The sequence below is a fragment of the Oncorhynchus masou genome, chromosome 12, assembly GCF_036934945.1.
Source record: "Oncorhynchus masou masou isolate Uvic2021 chromosome 12, UVic_Omas_1.1, whole genome shotgun sequence".
Taxonomy (NCBI): domain Eukaryota; kingdom Metazoa; phylum Chordata; class Actinopteri; order Salmoniformes; family Salmonidae; genus Oncorhynchus; species Oncorhynchus masou.
The window spans coordinates 77,631,152-77,650,531 of NC_088223.1; the positions used below are offsets into that span (position 1 = coordinate 77,631,152).

General features: G+C 42.1%; 2 protein-coding genes across 4 annotated transcripts in view; both read right to left on the minus strand.

The window, feature by feature from the left end:
- Positions 1–4,282, minus strand: part of LOC135550860 (unconventional myosin-VIIa-like) — an 81,792-nt gene extending 77,510 nt beyond the window's left edge. Inside the window, exon 1 of the mRNA XM_064982036.1 lies at positions 4,101–4,282. The gene's annotated coding sequence lies outside the window, so the exon portion shown is untranslated. The remainder of the gene's footprint in view (positions 1–4,100) is intronic.
- Positions 4,283–6,072: 1,790 nt separating this feature from the next.
- Positions 6,073–19,380, minus strand: part of LOC135550848 (calpain-5-like) — a 71,328-nt gene continuing 58,020 nt past the window's right edge. For 2 of the 3 annotated variants that reach the window (XM_064982012.1, XM_064982011.1), the window contains 8 exons: positions 17,571–17,764; positions 16,135–16,212; positions 15,763–15,958; positions 15,464–15,586; positions 15,007–15,203; positions 14,422–14,543; positions 13,317–13,453; positions 6,073–13,115 (listed from right to left, as the gene is read on the minus strand). In XM_064982012.1, the coding sequence (XP_064838084.1) occupies positions 12,933–13,115; positions 13,317–13,453; positions 14,422–14,543; positions 15,007–15,203; positions 15,464–15,586; positions 15,763–15,958; positions 16,135–16,212; positions 17,571–17,764 (1,230 nt within the window). In that variant the 3' untranslated portion in view covers positions 6,073–12,932. Of the gene's footprint in view, positions 13,116–13,316; positions 13,454–14,056; positions 14,177–14,421; positions 14,544–15,006; positions 15,204–15,463; positions 15,587–15,762; positions 15,959–16,134; positions 16,213–17,570; positions 17,765–19,380 lie in introns of those variants that run through there. The other variant, XM_064982013.1, reaches the window with a different exon arrangement.

Here is a 19,380-nt window from a genome sequence, read left to right on the forward strand (position 1 = left end):
ATATTAGTGTCCAGACTAGAGTCACAGCTGGGTTAAGTGCAGCGTCATGTTGTCAGGTAAATGAGGGAAGGAGGAAAAGAGGGGAGGAGGGGAAGAAGAGAGGAGGGGGTAAGAAGTCTGGGGGTTGATTTGTTTGATTTGTTTGAGAGGATTTCAAAATATCAGATCCAAATAAAGGATTAGATACACTCCCCTCCATAAGTATTTGGACAGTGAAGCTAACACTTTAAATTAGTCTCTATACTCCAGCATTTTGGATTTGAGATCAAATGTTTCATATGAAGCGACAGTACAGAATGTCATTTTTCTCTTCATACATATCTGTTTTACTGTTTAGCAATGAAAGCACTTAAAAATTTTAGTTTAGTTTTTCATTTGCAGTTTGTTTTGGTTGTATTTGGGTTTTGTTTAGCCCGATAGTAACTGAATGGTGAATGATGACTGGAGTAATAAGATGTTTCTGAACACTTCTAAATTATTCCTGATAATGCCATGATTAACAAAAATCATGAATCACAAGCTTGATTTAGTCATTGCATGCAAGGAATATGGGACCAAATATTTAACGTTGACTACTTTAATACACTATAAGTGAATTTGTCCAAATACTTATGACTTCTTGAAATGGGGGAACAAGACACATAAAGTGCTTTCATTTCTAAATGGTAAATTATTCCCTGAAATAAAAGGTGACATTCTGAAGTGTCACCTAATATGACACATTCTACCTAAAATGGTAGAGTATAGAGCCCCCCCCAAAAATGTGTATGCTTCATTGTCAGAATACATATGGAGGAGACTGTATAGTGGGCCCTTTGACTCTGTATCAACAGCTTTATAGTCCAACTGGATTCAAGTACTGCTCTTCACACCACAATCATGCTTAAACAGAGCCTCTTATCTAGCACCACAGGGGGCCAATCTGGCAACCCATTCCAGCACGGGGCCCAAAAATAAGGCTCTCACCCTTCCCAACTACAGGGTCAGACAGAAAGACAGCTGATGGGTGTCAAAAGGCACTTCCTTTCCTCTTTGGACCCATATTCATGAAGCGTCACAGAGTAGGAGTGCTGATCTAGGATCAGGGCCCATGTCCAGTGGTGGAAAAGGTACCCAATTGTCATACTTGAGTGAAGATACCTTCATAGAAAATGACTCAAGTAAAAGTGAAAGTCACCCAGTAAAATTTTAAAAATATTTGGTAAAAATATACTTAAGTATCAAAAGTAAATGCAATTGTTAAACTATACTTAAATATCAAAAGTAAAAATCAAATAATTTCACATTCCTTAAGCAAACCAGATAACACACTTGTTTTTTAAATTTACGGATATCCAGGGGCATGCGCCAACACTCAGACATAATTTACAAACAAATGATTTGTGTTTCGTGAGTTCGCCAGATAAGAGGCAGTAGGGATATTCTCTTGATTAGTGCGTGAAATGAACCATTTTCTTGTCCTGCTAATCATTCAAAATGTAACGAGTACTTTTGGGTGTCAAGGGAAATGTATGGAGTAATAAGTACATAATTTTCTTTAGGAATGTAGTGAAGTAAAAGTAAAAATAGTCAAAAATATTAATAGTAAAGCACAGATACCCCATAAAACTACAAAAAAGTACTTTATACCACTGCCCGTATCCACAAAGCACCTCAGAATAGGAGTGTTGATCAATAAAATGAATGATCTCAACCTTTACTCTGAGATGCTTTGTGAATACAGTCCCTAATACTTACAGTATATGGCATCATTTTTTCTATGCTAAAATCAGAAATATTAACAAACTACTGTATAGTCAGTCACAATTGTAGCAGTATTTGTTTACAAACCTCATTTTGCACAAATCGACAATATTCCCAATTTGTTTTGGTCGTGCCAGTTATATGAAATAAAATCTCAGTCAATGCACCGATACTGGCCTTGCCTCTACCTTTGCCGATCTGAAAGTATTCAATAGCCATCAGCAATATGGTAGGAGCTTAATCTATTTCTCTTGGAGGCTGGATAGTCATTCTGACTATATTTGTTAACACAATGGACACCAGCCCTGGTTCTGGAGAACTATATGGGTGTATTGTGTATGGTTACTCAGACTTTTGTTCTAACCTAGCTCTAAAACTAATTTTGGTCATACCCATACTCTAGTCCTTCCCATATCAGAGGACAGGAAAACGAACCAAACTGGGATCCAGTTGAAATAGCTGAATGATTATGACTAAGTGGAACAAATGTGGCTTTGTTGGTTTAGCCTACATTGTTCAGTGAAACTGCTGAATCTTTATGGACCTAAAAACAAACTAGCTGTTTCAAAAACTTACGGCAGACCCTGTTTCAAAATAGCTGTTTTATAATAGCTGTGACTCATTATTGACATACTGTATATACCGAGTGGCCTCTGAGAGCAGCATTATAGGATATGAACACAACATACTGTACTCTCAGATTAGCTGTTGAGCCTTTGGGCATTAGAGAGTCCACACTTTAGTCCTACAGTATGTACTGTATGTGTATTTTTTTTATTTTACTAGGCAAGTCAGTTAAGAACAAATTCTTATTTTCAATGACAGCCTAGGAACAGTGGGTTAACTGCCTGTTCAGGAGCAGAACGACAGATTTGTACCTTGTCAGCTCGGGGGTTTGAACTTGCAACTTTCCGGTTACTAGTCCAACGCTCTAACCACTAGGCTACACTGCCGCCCCAGTGTGTGTGTGTGTGTGTGCGTGCGTGCGTGTGCTTGCGTGTGTGTGTGTATATATATATATATATATATATGTCAAATCTATGTACAATATGTAGAGCTATATGAAGTAGAGGAGCAGATGTTACAGATTAGCCTCAACCCCCTACCCAGCAGGTACAAAATTGGCCATATTATTTGGTTCAACATCAATAGTATTGAGAAAGACATCCGAGCTAGTTTGTAACCAGGGTAGTTTTTGTCAAATGTTCAGAAGCTCATAATGATTCAAAACATAATTCTTATGATTGTAAACATGATCCTTCCTCAACAGGTTTAGGACCAAGGTGGTACGTGACTGTGACTTTGAAACTCTTGAAATGGCTAGCTAGTTATTATGTCCAGCAGTTTCCCTGAACAATGTGAGCTAATTCAATGAAGCCACTAAAATACAAATATTATCATCATTATCATTCAGCCATTTCAGCTGAATCTGAACTACACTTCAGTTTGGTTAGTAGTCTTCCAGTTCTCTGATCTGGGAAGAAGATTCTACCTAAGTAGAGTCACTATGACCCAGGAACAGTTGAGGCCAGTGTAGGGTCATATTCATTAGTGCACACCACATCAAAATGTTTGCAACGGAAAAAGAAAACAATCATTTAGGCCCGTTTGCTTCTGTTTGGTTCCTAGTGAAAACGACCCAGATAGGAAGGAGAGAATAGCCTGAGCATGGCCTCCCCATTGCCTGAGCTATTATTGCATCTCACCAACTACACTCACTATGACCCAGGCCAGGAAGAAAACACACAGACGGTGACCTGAGAGGCTGAAGAGTCATGTAGGTGGACTAATAACCAATCCAGAAAAACAGCATCTTTGATGACAATATCAAGACCAGGTCATAAAAGACTTCCAAGCACCCTGTGAACACCAATATTCTCTGATCAGTGCCAGATGTCCTCCTTAAAAACAATGCTTACGTGGAAATCTAGAACTTTGATACTTTAAGTGCCGACTTCATGCACCTTTTCACTTTCCATTCTTACTCACAATCATTTCAGGTTGTACTTTACTAATTTAATATAATCATATTTACCAACTTGGTTTATTCAAAAAAGGTACAGATCCACTTAAATACACATTCTGGCAATATACACACACACAAACCTGAAGGTACACACGCACAGAAAGAGTCACGTTCTGTTTCTTTAAGTGAGATTATAAATGGTCCCCTTTGAGGCCTGGCACGAAGGGAGCATGCAGTGGGGGTGTGCTGGCTGTGAGCGCTGAGTGAGCCGTAAGAGGCTTTGGGTAACTAATGCCTGAGGAGAGGCAGCAACACTGAGCCATGGGCCAGCTAAGCCCTCAGCCCTGACCAACCAACTGCTTTTCTTTACTTTATTTACTTCCTTACTTACCACTCAAGACACTCGGGTTCTCCTGTCTCCTCGCTTTTTCCCTCTTTCCTTGTCCCTCGCTCTTCCACTCTGGTAAGTCCAGGTAACTGGTAACAGCCAGGTAGCAGGTGAATTGACAGAAAGGTGAAAAGAAGCAGGATGAACAAAATAAAATCTCTCTCTCACTCTTTCCACTTGCTGCGGTCTCTGTCCCTTTTTGTCCTCTCTCTCTCTCTCACATGTTCTGCCCCTCCTCTTCTTCTTTCTTTCTCTCCAAGGTACCTGTTGCTGCCTGGAGTCCAGTAGAGGAGTGACTACAGCCTCTCTCTCTCTCTCGATCTCTCATTCATCATTCAGTCAGTCCGCTGATCCCTATTAGCAGGGAGGCAGGTTACGTGCGCCACACAGCCACAGTGACCAGCCACTTGGAGGGGGAGGGAGGAAGGGGGAGGAGGAGGGGGACTGAGAGGTCATGGGGTGGCAGGTGGTGCCGGACTGGTCAGGGCCTGCACCTATTGTCTCACAAAAAAGTAAACATTGTACTGTAATATTTATGCATGAGAAGGAGGAGGGTTAACACAGTTGTGTAATTCCACCAGGCCTATGAATAGGGTACATTTGGGGACTATGTGTATGTGGCAGGTGATGATGCCATGTGAAGACTGAAGGTCTTGTTCTAAAACAGCAGCTTAACTAAAGTCAAATCAAAATGTATTGATCACGTACAAAGTTTAGCACATGGTGAAGCAGATGGTGTAGCAAATGGTGTAGCAGATGGTGTAGGAGATGGTGTAGCAGATGGTGTAGGAGATGGTGTAGCAGATGGTGTAGGAGATGGTGTAGCAAATGGTGTAGCAGATGGTGTAGGAGATGGTGTAGCAGATGGTGTAGCAGAGGAGGAGATGGTGTATGGTGTAGGAGATGGTGTAGCAGATGGTGTAGGAGATGGTGTAGCAGATGGTGTAGGAGATGGTGTAGCAGATGGTGTAGGAGATGGTGTAGCAGATGGTGTAGGAGATGGTGTAGCAGATGGTGTAGGAGATGGTGTAGGAGATGGTGTAGCAGATGGTGTAGGAGATGGTGTAGCAGATGGTGTAGGAGATGGTGTAGCAGATGGTGTAGGAGATGGTGTAGCAGATGGTGTAGCAGATGGTGTAGGAGATGGTGTAGCAGATGGTGTAGGAGATGGTGTAGCAGATGGTGTAGGAGATGGTGTAGCAGATGGTGTAGGAGATGGTGTAGCAGATGGTGTAGCAGATGGTGTAGCAGATGGTGTAGCAGATGCAGCGAAATGTTTATGTAACTAGTACACTCCCCTCTGTATATAGGACAGTGAAGCTAACATTTGTACATTTGGCTCTATACTCCAGCACTTTGGATTTGACATCAAATGAGGTGACAGGGCAGAATGTCACCTTTTATTTGAGGGTACTTCATACGTATCTGTTTTACCGTTTAGAAATAAATGCACTTGATGTATCTAATATTATTATTATTATATTATAGTCCTCCCAATTGAATACGTTTTTTTCTTCATATGTATTTGGACAAATTCACTTATAGTATTAAAGCAGTCAAAAGTTTAGTATTTGGCCCATTTTCCTAGCACACAATTGTGTTGTGGTTAATGTTTTGCCCAATAGGAACTGAATAGTGAATAATGTATTGTGTCACTTTTATTGTAAATTAGAATACAAGGTGTTTCTGAACAGTTCTAAATTAACTTGGATACTACCATGATTAATGGATGATCATTAATTAATCATGTAAAATGATGAGTCAGTAAGAGCGTCACTGTTCAAATAAATATGGAGGGGAGTGTAACTGTATAACGAGACAGACCACTACACCAGTGTTGGGGTCAATTCAATTTCCATTTAGGAAGTAAACTGAATTACTTTTACTTCCTGAATTGACTGAATTAAAATGAAATTGATCCCAAACCTGGACCACACATTGGCAGACATTTTTGACAGATCAAATTGAAAAGCAATAAGGTTTCATCTTTTATTTGAAAGTCATGCCACAAGTTGACATAAAATACAAAATGAAAATAAATCATTTTCAGATCACTGTAAAATAACTATAAAATAACCACAGTGTAACTGAGAATCAAATCGAACAAACGCATACGGTAACAAAAAAAGACACACAGACAAACATACAGTACATAAGATACAGCCTTTCAATGTCTAGCTATTAGTAAACATATAAGCGTAGAGAACACAAGGTTAAGTGGATATATAAAATTAGCAAGAGTACAAAATATTGATAATAAAAGACACTTGTTATAAAGACCATAGTATCTTCTATAAGTTTCACCATGCAGTATATTCTAGTCTCAAATTAATAAACATTGGCAGAAAAGTACAAGAGAATCACAAGCTCATTTGTCAAACGCATCAGACTCCATATTGGAAAACATGGCCGCCAATGTTAAGAACACAGGTGTCACTTGTCTTGGTAAATTTGAGTCAGCATTGTCATACAGTATACATTATGCTATCGTAAAGATGATGTAACACCTGGCACAACCGTTAATGAAGTTTCATGACCAATATCCTTAACATGCAGCAGTATGCAGGCAAACGAGCTCAAGGCAGCTCCAAGGCTAGCTAAACGAGCTAACCTATGTAAATCATTGCACCATGTTGACGTATGTGTTCAACTGAAACATATAAAGTACTGTTTTGCCATTACACAGGCTTTAATAAAAACACACAATCAAAATAAATTGTGAACACACAAAGACTCTGCAATCATACGTTTTCAGTATTCCTCACATTTTTCAGGTTGTCCATGTCCAACAATGATGAAACATTGTTTGTTTAAAAACGTAACTAGATAAGTATCCATCTTACAAGTATTGTCACGGAATATTGCCTTAAATGTCTCTCAACTATTATGCTCTTACCTCTGAAATAAATGTCTGGAATATATTGTACAATCCCTCCCAAATGGGATATCCCTATTGTGATTGTGGATTGGGTGCTTGTCTTTAAACTCAGAGTTTACAGAGTTTACAGCCTGCTAGGGACTTAGCACTACTTCCAAGTTTATCAAACTGGTGTCAGAAGTGGGATAGTGCTCGTGGCCTTCGAAACGTTGTCCTGTAAGACGCAGACCTTGTGATAGTGCAGAAGGGGACATGTTTTCTGAAATAGAAGGAGTAGTTTAATGATCCTATCCTTAACATGTGCATAACAATCTCTTCCAATAGGGATATTGTTATTGGGTTCGGTGATATATTGTGACAAACACGAACACCCTATCTACATCTGTCACAGTAGTGGACAAACACTTTGGTTGCTGCCACTTTCATATACAGTACATACTGTTTAGAATGCTGAATTCAAATGTTCAGAATCTGTCAAATACATGCAATTATGCAACATAAGCTGTATCAAAGTAGTAACAATGTTTACAACACTTTGAATAAAAAATATATTATCTTTGAAAATCAAACTGTGCTGATTTGAAGTCGTTTGCTACATGCGTCGGTGTTATTGGCTTGATATAAAACTGGCCAAAGTTCTGAATGTTCTGATGTGTTTTTTTGTACTAGAAACATTTGGCATGGGCCATCAGAAAACCCATACAACAATGCTAACCAGGCAACCAGATCAGTGAATTGACACTCCGCCCACCCAGGGTAAACCAATTGTACCTTGAGTGACTGTTGCTTTTGGCAAATGATAAGAATGCAATGAGATCACAAACATCATACATTTTTGTCAAAGACACAAAATAAAGCATATTGGAAAGTAAAAGGTCTGAAAATTCTCACAATGTTGAACTAGCTACATGTACGTCCACCAGTGTAGCAAACAAAGTTCATTTACAGTAGAACTCTAAGCAACAAAACACATCTCTACAGTACAACAGTCTTTTTCCTCAGTTCTATTTTGGCACATATGTGGCACATACTTCACATGAGTTAAAAAGACCAGCAGTGTTCTACCCTATGTGATACAACCCCTTGGTCCTGGGGCCTATAATGGTTCAGATATGGTCAGAACAGAACTTGCAATACAGCATTAGCTGATGATAGGGACTTGGGTTAATTAGCCAACTTCAGACATTGTTTGTATGTGGGGTGCACAACAATGTAAATAACCAAAATGGCTGCTGCTGTCAACTTGCCCACCACTGGTGCCCCTGATTCGAGTAGAACTGTGCCAGTCTGGCTGAATGGGCACACATTGCCACATCGTGGCAACAGCCAACTAAACATTCCCCTTTTGGCACGAAGACCTCTCCTTCCCCTACCATGAAAGACTAATCTACTTGGCTTGGCACAATGTCTTTTAACCCTGCCACACCTGCATCTGCTCTATGGCACTCTATCACTGTTACCTCTACCTCTCTCTACCATGATATACCGTCCATAGCATTAGACACTCTGTAACACATTACTTAAAGAGGCTGTACAGAACATTGACCTCTAGGGGGGATCTTGAGTCAAAAGGCATCCCCTAAATGGAAGAAATATTGCCCAGAAATGACCTCATCAGACCGAGAGGATCACACCACTCCCACACCCATGAGGGAAAGGATATTTTTAGCCTAAAACTAAGGGGTGTTTGGTTTCATGAGTTAAGAAATGGATTGTGATATCATTAAAATTGATTATCTATTGATTGATTGCTAACAATAAAGCCAAACTTTGAGGTAAACAATAAGAAATTCAACTTCCATACAGCCTCGTCATGCTTTATAACATGGTTATAATGCATTGTAACACTTGTCATAAGCATCTATAATGTCTTGTTATTATCATCTCAAAATTATCCTGAATAAATTACAGTCAATATGAGTAACTTGAAAATGTCCTTCATAGAGACATAATCTATTTTAAGCCTTATATAACAAGAAATTATAAACTAAAAGATTCATAGCGCTTATAACTAGTAATAAAGTATTATGCCTGTCCAATTTAATTAAACCATTAGCGAAAACCATCTATCATACCACTACCCAATGTTTTTTTAACAACCACTAGTCTATCTGTCTTAGTCTGCAACTCAACACAATAGAAGGACATATGTCACACAGCATTTAAATAGCGCTTTCGTCATTTGAACTTACAAATTATCATTAATACTAAAAGCTTATATCATCATGAATGGTGGGTGTCACTGATTAGTACCTGTAAAGGGACCATTTCAAACCTCTTGATATGATTCTGATGTGATGTGCAATAGTGTAAACATGCTGATTCTCACAATACCGTTTGTTTCCCACATTGAAGAAAGAAAGAATAAAGAAGTATAGAATAGTAACAATAGAAGAACAATACAAGGACATGGACATATGATTAAAAACATCTAAGACACATTCATTATACTGAATAAAAATATAAACGTAACATGTAAAGTGTTGCTCCCATGTTTCATGAGCTGAAATAAAAGATCCCAGAAATGTTCCAAGCTTATTTCTCTCAAATTGTGTGCACAAATTTGTTTACATCCCTGTTAGTGAGCATTTCTCCTTTGCCCAGATAATCCATCCACTTGACAGGTGTGGCATATCAAGAAGCTGATTAAACAGCATGATCATTACACAGGTGAAACTTGTGCTTGGGACAATAAAAGGCCACTCTAAAATGTGAAGTTTTGTCACACAACACAATGCCACAGATGTCTCAAATTTTAAGGGAGCGTACAATTGGTATGCTGACTGCAGGAATGTTCCCTAGAGATGTTGCCAGAGAATTTAATGTTAATTTCTCAACCATAAGCCTCCTCCAATATCGTTTTAGAGAATTTGGCAGTATGTCCAACCTGCAACACAACCACAGACCACGTGTACATCAGCCCAGGACCTCCTGGCTTCTTCACCTGCGAGATCGTCTGAGACCAGTCACCGAGACAGCTGATGAAACTGAGAAGCATTTCTGTCTGTAATAAAGCCCCTTTGTGGACTCCCCAGTGGGTGGGCCTGACTCCTAAGTGGATGGGCCTATGCCCTCCCAGGCGCACCAATGGCTGCGTCCCTGCAAAGATGTGAACTCCATAGATTAGGGCCTAATTAATGTATTTAAATTAGTGGAGGCTGGTGGGAGGAGCTATAAGAGGATGGGCTCCTATAGAATAAATGGAACGGTATCAAACACATCAAACATATGGAAACCACATGTTTGACTCCATTTCATTCATTCCATTTCAATGTGTCCGTCCTCGTATAGCTCCCTCCACCAGCCTCCAATGATTTAAGTTGACTGATTTCCTTATATGAACTGTAACTCAATAAAATCGTTGAAATGATTGCATTTTGCGTTTATATTTTTGGTCAGTATAATTAAACAAATGTGACAATAAAAGTTTTGAAAAATGTACAAATGCCATTGTTGTTCAAGTAATGAAAAAAAGGCGCTGGAAAAAACACAAGTAAACAAGTAAAAGGGCCTGATGGTTTGATAAACAGAGAGATTGGTCGATGCTCTCCGCATTACATTCAAAAAAGAAATGTCTTGGGAATGATTCACAACTGATGTAGGATCTGTCGTTGTTTCTTGACTGATCCTCTCGACGATGCTGTAAACAATAAATTATTTTAAAAAGACGTACACAGACATACTATCAGATCCTGCTCTCCAAAAGTCTCTGCAATCACATAACACTTTTGAAAAGATACTCAACATGACAACATAGCGTATGGGGCTTGCATCTCTTTTATCTCCAACGCTTGCCACTGTCAAAGATTGAGATATTTAGCCTGTGGAAAGCAGGTCAAAAGAGCGCGACATGACCTACATGAGAAGATATGCTAACTGTTTGTACCAGTGATGGTTCTGTATGAAGACATAGTCTCTCTCAGTCTTGGCAAGACAAAAAGCCACACTTTTCAATCTACCATTTCAAATAGCACTGAGTTTACAGTGATGCTAATCCAAAATGTCTGTGTTTCTTTCTGGAACAGTATAGAATCATAACAGAGTCAGAGCCAGGACCAAGGCTATGGCACAGGTTGTTTTTGGCAGGAGTCGACAGACGGATTTCCTCCCGCTCTTCTCTCCGTCCTTCGCTCTCTCTCTTCTTCCACTCATCCCTATATCCAGCCAAGCCCGTGAGCCCGTCAGAACTAAGCGAGGTGCATGATGTGTCCAAAGGCACAGACATAACACATGTATAAATGTATGTTCGCAAACATGCACACCCAACCCACACTCACCCCCCCCCCCCCTCCACACACACACACAACTGATTTACGCAGACAGAGGGACAACAGCTACTGTTTCTTGGGTCACATGATTCAAAGGCCCACAAGTCGAAAGCCCAGGTCACATGACAGGAATCCCTGGACTCAGGAAGTGTCAGGCAGTGGCGTTGCCATAGAGAAGACCGATTGACGTGGCACAGTGGCGACTGGCGCCGGCAAGAGAGAGAGAGAGAAGGGGAAGCCTGATCTGTCTTTGGTCCCGTAAAGCACTTGATTATGGCAGGCGGAGCTCCACAGCTAAGCTACGTGTGTGTGTGTGTGTGTGTGTGTGTCTGTGTGTGTGTGTGTGTGTGTGTGTGTATGTGTGTGTGTGTGTGTGTGTGTGTGTGTGTGTGTGTGTGTGTGAGTGTGTGTGTGTATAAAGGGGGATGGGGGATGCAGGCAGTCTTTTTTAGCCATGCTAAACTCGATATCGTCCATGGCAACCGGCAGAAGCGTAGTCCGAGGGGAGTGGGAGAAGGAAAGGGGGATGGATGGGATGGAAGGGGGAGGAGGCAAAGCTACACTCATAATAAACACCAGCAGCCCCACACGGGAGGTCATCGGTGCTTTTGACGTCACTTTCTTGGTAGCTGGCTTGTGTTGTGGGGACTATAGAAAGTGGATGACAGACAGAGGTTGCATCCCAAATGACACCCAGTCACTGATGGAAGAAACAGTAACGGCTGATAATAGGGTCTTTCTGGGACTACAATGACCTGCGACATCAGTCAAGAGACAGAGTAAAAAACACTCAGCGAATCGGATGGATAGAGGGGTCCCAGTATACCACCCAATACCATGACCCCCCTCCCACCCGACATATGGCTGGTCCTAAAAAGACACAGGGTCCTAAAGAGACCCCCTCAGCCTTAAGGCGATGCATAGCCCTTAGTGACACTGGGGAGTGCAGGCGCATGTTAAAAGGTATGTGTGTGTGTGGGAGAGTTGAAGGCATGTAGAGAGATAGGAGTGTGTGGTTGTTTCAGAAATCTGTCTTGTCTACTACTTACTAAAACTAAATACTGTGTGCTAATCATGCTACATACTATTAAGAATGTACTGTTTAGTATATGTACGCTGTAAGGAACATATCAGCATACTAGACCCACCCACACTGAGAATGCGTCATCTAATCAGTTAGTTCCCACTATTCGTTCATTTTGGTACAGCCCGTCCTCTTTTCTGATAAATAGATTATTATCAGCTGTTGTCAATCACACGTGGGTCTGAAATTATGCTTCTCTGCCTCAATAGTGTGCAGCAAATTATACTAGATGAAAAAATGAAATCAGTATGGCATCCTGGCAATTAAAGCATACTGTTTGTCAAATACTATGAAACTTTCTATTTTCGCATACTCAGCCTTCTATTTAGAATGCAAGTACAGGTATTCAGACATTATGTGTGTATGTGTGTGTGTGAGAGAGAGAGAGAGAGAGAGAGAGAAAGAGAGAAAAAGACACCAAGCTGTGTCTGTATATGTTTAGGGGAGTCCCGGGTCAGGTGGAGCTAGATCCCAGGGTTAACAGGTTAATTGCCATGCTCGGTTTAGTAGTGGGGAGGGGAGGGGGAGGTAAAGAGTTGCCATGATGACAAAGGTCAAAGGTAAAGCTCCGACATTCCATGGCGAGAGCGGAGACGGAAGGGACGTCATATGTTGATGAGTGTGGTGCAGGTGATGAGGCGCACGGTGACTGTGCCTGGGAGGTCGTTGTCTTGGCGATTGCCCTTGTCGCGCAGGTGGAGCGTGTGCTGCACCTGCCGGTCATTCGGGTCACTGGACAGGGTCACCTGACCCAGGAAGGTATCCACAATCACATTCTTATTGTAGATCTATTATGGTATGGGCCCAAAGGTAGAGCAGCGGGGAAAGAGAGGGGGATTTGAAAGAGAACAAAGAGAAAAAGAGAGAGAGCATAGGAAAACAGTGATTCAAAAAAAGTTTGAACAAAACATATTCAAGAGATAGAGGGATACATATGAACACAAAGACGGACAGACAAGAGAAAGTTCCTCTCCTCCGTCTGTGCTCACCTCAATGTGGATTCCTTCCTTGGGCTTCTTGCGGTAGAACAGGCCTTTGACGTCGAAGTTTGGGCTCCGTGTGTCCTTGTGCACCGGTGAGCGCACCCGCTCCCCCTCACAGGTGATGATAACGTACGGGTCAGAGGCTAGGAAGAACAGGGAGGGAGGGAAGCGGGACAGCTGTCAATCACCGTGTCAATGTACTCAATTATGCAGGCCAAAACCAACTCTAGGTCTAGTCTAATAAATCAATCAATCAATCAATAATATGTTGTTGTATTGTCCCTTACACCGGATAGGTGAAATGTGTTATACCCTGGAGAGAATTAGGGTTAAGCACCTTGCTGAAGGGCACATCGACACAATTTTCACCTTGTCGGCTCGTGTATTCAAACCAGTGACCTTTCGGTTACTGGCCCAATACTCTAACCGCTAGGCTACGTGCCACCCTTCTCTGGCCATCAGACCAACCAGTAATCAGACAGGTCTCTGACAGGTAGGTGGAAAAGGGTTTTAGTTGCTTGCGCTAGTAAGTAGGTAGAGGATATGGGGAGGGGGAACTATTGAAGACTATATGTACTTGTGTAGATCTGAAAGTGAGGGCATAAGTTTCAGTCATATGACAAAAAGTCTTCCTAGACCTATCAGAGTGCTAGGAATAACTACTACCAAATTGCGTATACCTATCCAATCCTCTCAGATCTACATGAAGCTAGGGGTTATGGGTTGTTTCTGGGCTGAGCCAAAGCCTATTGGACGAACTGTGCAGTATGTCTAGTTGTAGCTAAGCCCCTAGCCACTAGGTGGTGCTGAAGTACCTCCTGTTTTGGCCAGGTGCCTCTTCTTGTTGGGATTGAGACAGTGCAGCTCTGTGTATGACCAGAAAAGTTTAGGCCTTGCATTACCTTGCAATGCAATCTGTGGCACACACATAAACCCATACACACAATAACAAAAGATACTAAAACTCAAGTTACCCCTAATATAGCTCGGCCCAGTAATGTGAAAAGGGTATATGCATGTCAGCTCCCAAAGCCTCCCAACCACATGGGTGCATACTGTATCTTACTTTACTATAGGCCTACTATTTCCTACAGTAACCATACTAGCTTACCCCCATTAGAGTCCTGGCCCTGGAGTCCCTCTGCACTCAGAACGTGGACCTGGGTGACCAGCTGGGGGTAACCACACATGCCCGTCCAACACGTCTGGGGGGGCTCGTCTAGGTTCAACTCTCTGTGGGGGAAGGAAAGAAAGTGAATATGGGTGTTATTAATTTAGATGAGGACAATGGCAGTGGATGACAAATTACGTGAAAAAAGTACTGGGTCCACTTAGAGAATCAGTTTAAATTGATCAAAAAGCTAATATTATTTTACAGAAATATTCAAATTCAACTAGTGTGCATGTTAAAGGGAAAGTTCACTTTCTTGAAGTCTTAAAATACAAAAAAAGTTTAAAAAGTGAACTATCCCTTTAACATGCACACCAGTTACATTTGATACGTTTCTATAAAATTATGTTTGCTTTTTTATCAGTTTCAACTGATTCAAATTAAGCAATCATAGAAAAAAAAGAATACTGTTCGATTTAATTTAACAATCCCAGTGAACCATCCCTTTAATGTTGGCTATCCCTTTGTAATGGTCAGGAGGTCAGGGGGGTGGGGGTGGGGCTGCATGTCGGCCGGCTGGTTTACTTGCAGTCTGAAGGCACGTCGGTGAAGACCCGCAACAGGAAGTCACCCTGCTGCCTGGGGTCAAATGTCGTGGGGATGATGACGTAGCGACCCTCTTTGAGCTCCTTCCTGAGGAAGACGCAGCGCGAGTTGATGTAAATGGAGCCCGCCACCTTCTGCTGGGACGTGTGCATGCGGTACTTTCTGTTCAGTTCCACCTAGAGGATGGGAGGGTACATAACAAGAGGCAAAAGGTTAAATTAAACGTTCATGTGGAGTGACTGAGTGTGTTCATCTTCCTGTGTATGCATCTGTGTGTGTCCATCTATGTGAGTTTGTCTTCATTGTGTTTGTGTGTGTGTGTGTGTGTGTGTGTGTGTGTGTGTGTGTGTGTGTGTGTGTGTGTGTGTGTGTGTGTGTGTGTGTGTGTGTGTATGCGTGCGTGTGCGTGCATGCATGTATGTATGTATGTATGTACCCGGTGAATGTCAAAGCCTATGGCCAGGTTATCTCCTTTGCCCTCTTTGGTGGTGGCTCTCCTCTCCTTCTGCTGCAGGGCGATCAACACCTCGTCCTCTACCTTCTTCACATCAAACACAAACTGCAGGGAGAGACAAACACACATAAACACACTGATCCAAATACTCTTCCAATCAAATACAGTACATTTACATTTTAAACATGCAAAGGCATAGTACAAAGTACACACACCCTCCCATCCAACCTCATACCATCCACCCACACTCTCCCACTTCCATCCACCCCCATGCACCCCACCTGTGGGTTCTGCAGGAAGGTAGCCTTGTGGTTGATGCAGCCCCCAGAGCGGTTCCTCAGGGGATCTTGGCGGGGGACCCATGAGCCCCTCATCACCTCCTCCTCCCAGGTCTTGTGGATGCTCAGGTAGGAGGTGTTGATTAGGCGGCACAGGATCAGGTCTGTGAAGTACTGGCAGAAGTCATCAAACGTCATCCTGGGATGGAAAGGGAGGGAGGATATATTTAGTATCTAGCGCTAGTTTCCCGGATCCAGATTAAGCATAGCGCTGAGCGTGCTTTTTAGTCTGGGACTAGGATAAATCTGTGTGTGGGAAATGGCCACTAATATTTAAATTGTGTGTGTGTGTGTGTGTATTGTGGTTCCCCTCACCAAAACTCTCCGTCGTCCTGCACGGTGACACCCAGCTTCTCTCTCTCACTCTTGCTCACCTTCTTCCACTCATCTGAGCTGGGAGCACAGACAGGAAATTACCTCATGTTAGACAGCATGACATACAGGAAATGACAGAGAAAACATAACACATTTGATTGGAGATTGAGCACCACTGAGACAGATAGCGACATAATCTCAATTGCTAAATTCAGCCCCATGTGTATGTCTATGAGTGTGTGTGTGTGTGTGTGTGTGTGTGTGTGTGTGTGTGTGTGTGTGTGTGTGTGTGTGTGTGTGTGTGTGTGTGTGTGTGTGTGTGTGTGTGTGTGTGTGTGTGTGTGTGTGTGTGTGTGTGTGTGCGCGCCTGTGTGCATGTGAAAATACATTTTTATTTGTTTCTTTCAAATCCCTGCCAGTGCCACAACTTCTGTGACAACTTCCTCATCAAACAGTGAAATGGAATCTTCAACTCCAGTTTTGATCAAACCCCAGATAATAGATTAATTAATTATTGTGACTGTATGAATGAAGGGAGACGACTCCTTTAATATCACCACTCAGTCACTTCCCCTTAGGAACTAACATCTCTCTCCTTTACCTAGTCAATAATTCAGTTGTCTTCATGAGCGAGCCCTACAATCTCTGCTGGGTCACACAACCTAGCGACAAACAATAGGACATAACAGAAGGAGAAAGAGAGATGCTCGTCTTCTCCCCATCCTATTACATCATGTTCATTTCAATCTCCTCCATTCTCCTCCGGGGAGAGGTTAGGGTGTGTGTCAGTGTGTGCGTGCAGCTTACATGTTTGAGTGTGCGTCTTTGACACAAGAAGCAAGAAGTATACACACATACACTGACACACACACACAAAGCATTCCCCATTTCAGTAGCGGGAGAACACCTCTCTTTCCACCTCAATACTCCTACATGGTCTAGTCTTTCCGATGCAGTATAAAGGCTCTCTGAAGAGAAGCTTCCATTACGCACAGACTGTCTCAGCCAGACTGTCTGACTCTATAGGTGGGATAGTAAATTACACTTGAAATGTCTTGCAGATGGCCTATTCTCTGTCCGTGTTCGAATACCCGTACCTAGTGTTCTAAATAGTAGGCATTTTGGGAATGCGAAAAAAGTATTTGAAATTTCAAATATTGAGTATGCTTTAAATGTCTAGATGTAAAAAAAAAATGCTTTTCGTCTAGTAGAATTCACTGCACACCATTGAAGAATAGAATCGTCTTTCCGGACCCATGTGTGTTTGACAGCTGATAATCAGATGAGTTGATGCGCTGTACCAAAATTAACGAATGTTGTGTACATAGAATTAGAATGAGAATTAGAATAAATTGGGATACCCATTCTACTCATGCGAATTCTATGGTTGTGTAGTACCACCTTCAGGCCTAAAGGGGACAGTATTGTGTATTTACCTGTCACTCCAGGGCCCACTCCACTCCTTCTCTCCCCAAGGGTTCCTCATGCGGATCATGTTGAGCTTCTCTGACTTGAAGAAGGCCAGCAGGCCCTGGCCCAGACGCACCTTCTTCACATCCGTCACCGCGTATGCGTGACCTTTAACCAGGCCGCAGTCCAGCCGCGCCTCCATGTCCTCCACAGTGGTTGCCTATGAGACAATTAATAGTCAATTCATTAATTAATCATTATTTATTTACTTGTTCAGCACATTTCATACACAGAACACAGCTCAAAGTGCTTGGGTTGTGACAAGGGTTGTGTTTATTAGGGAGTGCGATAGAAAAACATTTTCAAACGTCTTTTCAACAGAGAATTAAAATGTGCATTTCTTATTGGACAAGTCCTGCTGTTTCAGACGGTTTTGGTCTGTTTTATGCCTAATGAATAAAGCCCAGTGAAGTTGAACTGAGTGTTGGTTTGTTTGGATTGAACTTGTACCGCAAGCGGCCGGTGCTGTCCCTGTGCTATTTGATTATTAAATTATAATTAAGCAAAAGGCCCTGAGTAATGAGCCTGTTTCACAAACGGTGTGATGCAACAACTACTAAGGAGAGAGTTGGAAAAAATGAGGAGAGAGAAGACAGGAAGGAAATTAGGGAAAGCAGGGTCGTATTCATAAGTGTACAACGTAGCAAAACATTTTGCAACGGAAAACAAAACAATTGCGTTTCGTTATTGGGCGAGGTCTGGTAGTCCCTCCCCATTTTTGTACATTTTCTTCCATTTGGTGCCTAATGAATACAAACCTGAGGACTCGCGAGCTGCACTAAGAAAAGCAACTGAAACACATTTGTTTAGAACGGCATAGTTCTTCCATTGAAATGCATGTCAAATGAGTGTATTGCAATATTGCAAAGCAATACTGATGATTTGATACGGTATTTCTCTTCAACCAATCGCTGCCCGCACCTGCCCGCCCGTCCAGCATCACTACTCTGGACGGTTCTGACCTAGAATATGTAGACAAATACAAGGTGTCTGGTTAGACTGTAAACTATCCTTCCAGACTCACATTAAGCATCTCCAATCCAAAATTAAATCTAGAATTGGCTTCCTATTTGGCAACAAAGCATCCTTCACTCATGCTGCAAAACATACCCTCGTAAAACTGACTATCCTACCGATCCTCGACTTTGGCGATGTCATTTACAAAATAGCCTCCAACACTCTACTCAACAAATTGGATGCAGTCTATCACAGTGCCATCTGTTTTGTCACCAAAGCCCCATATACTACCCACCACTGCGACCTGTACGCTCTCGTTGGCTGGCCCTCGCTTCATACTTGTCGCCAAACCCACTGGCTCCAGGTCATCTATAAGTCTTTTCTAGGTAAAGCACTGCCTTATCTCAGTTCACTGGTCACCATAACAACACCCATCCGCAGCACTTGCTCCAGCAGGTGTATTTCACTGGTCACCCCCAAAGACAATTCCTCCTTTGGCCGCCCTTCCTTCCAGTTCTCTGCTGCCAATGACTGGAACGAACTGCAAAAATCGCTGAAGGTGGAGACTCTTATCTCCCTCACTAACTTTAAGCACCAGCTGTCAGAGCAGCTCACAGATCATTGTACCTGTACATAGCCCATCTGTAAATAGCCCATCCAACTACCTCATTCACACACTGTATTTATTTATTTTGCTCTTTTGCACCCCAGTATCTCTACTTGCCCATTCATCTTCTGCACAACTATCACTCCAGTGCTTAATTGCTATATCGTAATTACGTCGCCACTCTGAACCTACCGCGCCGACAGAGATGGCCG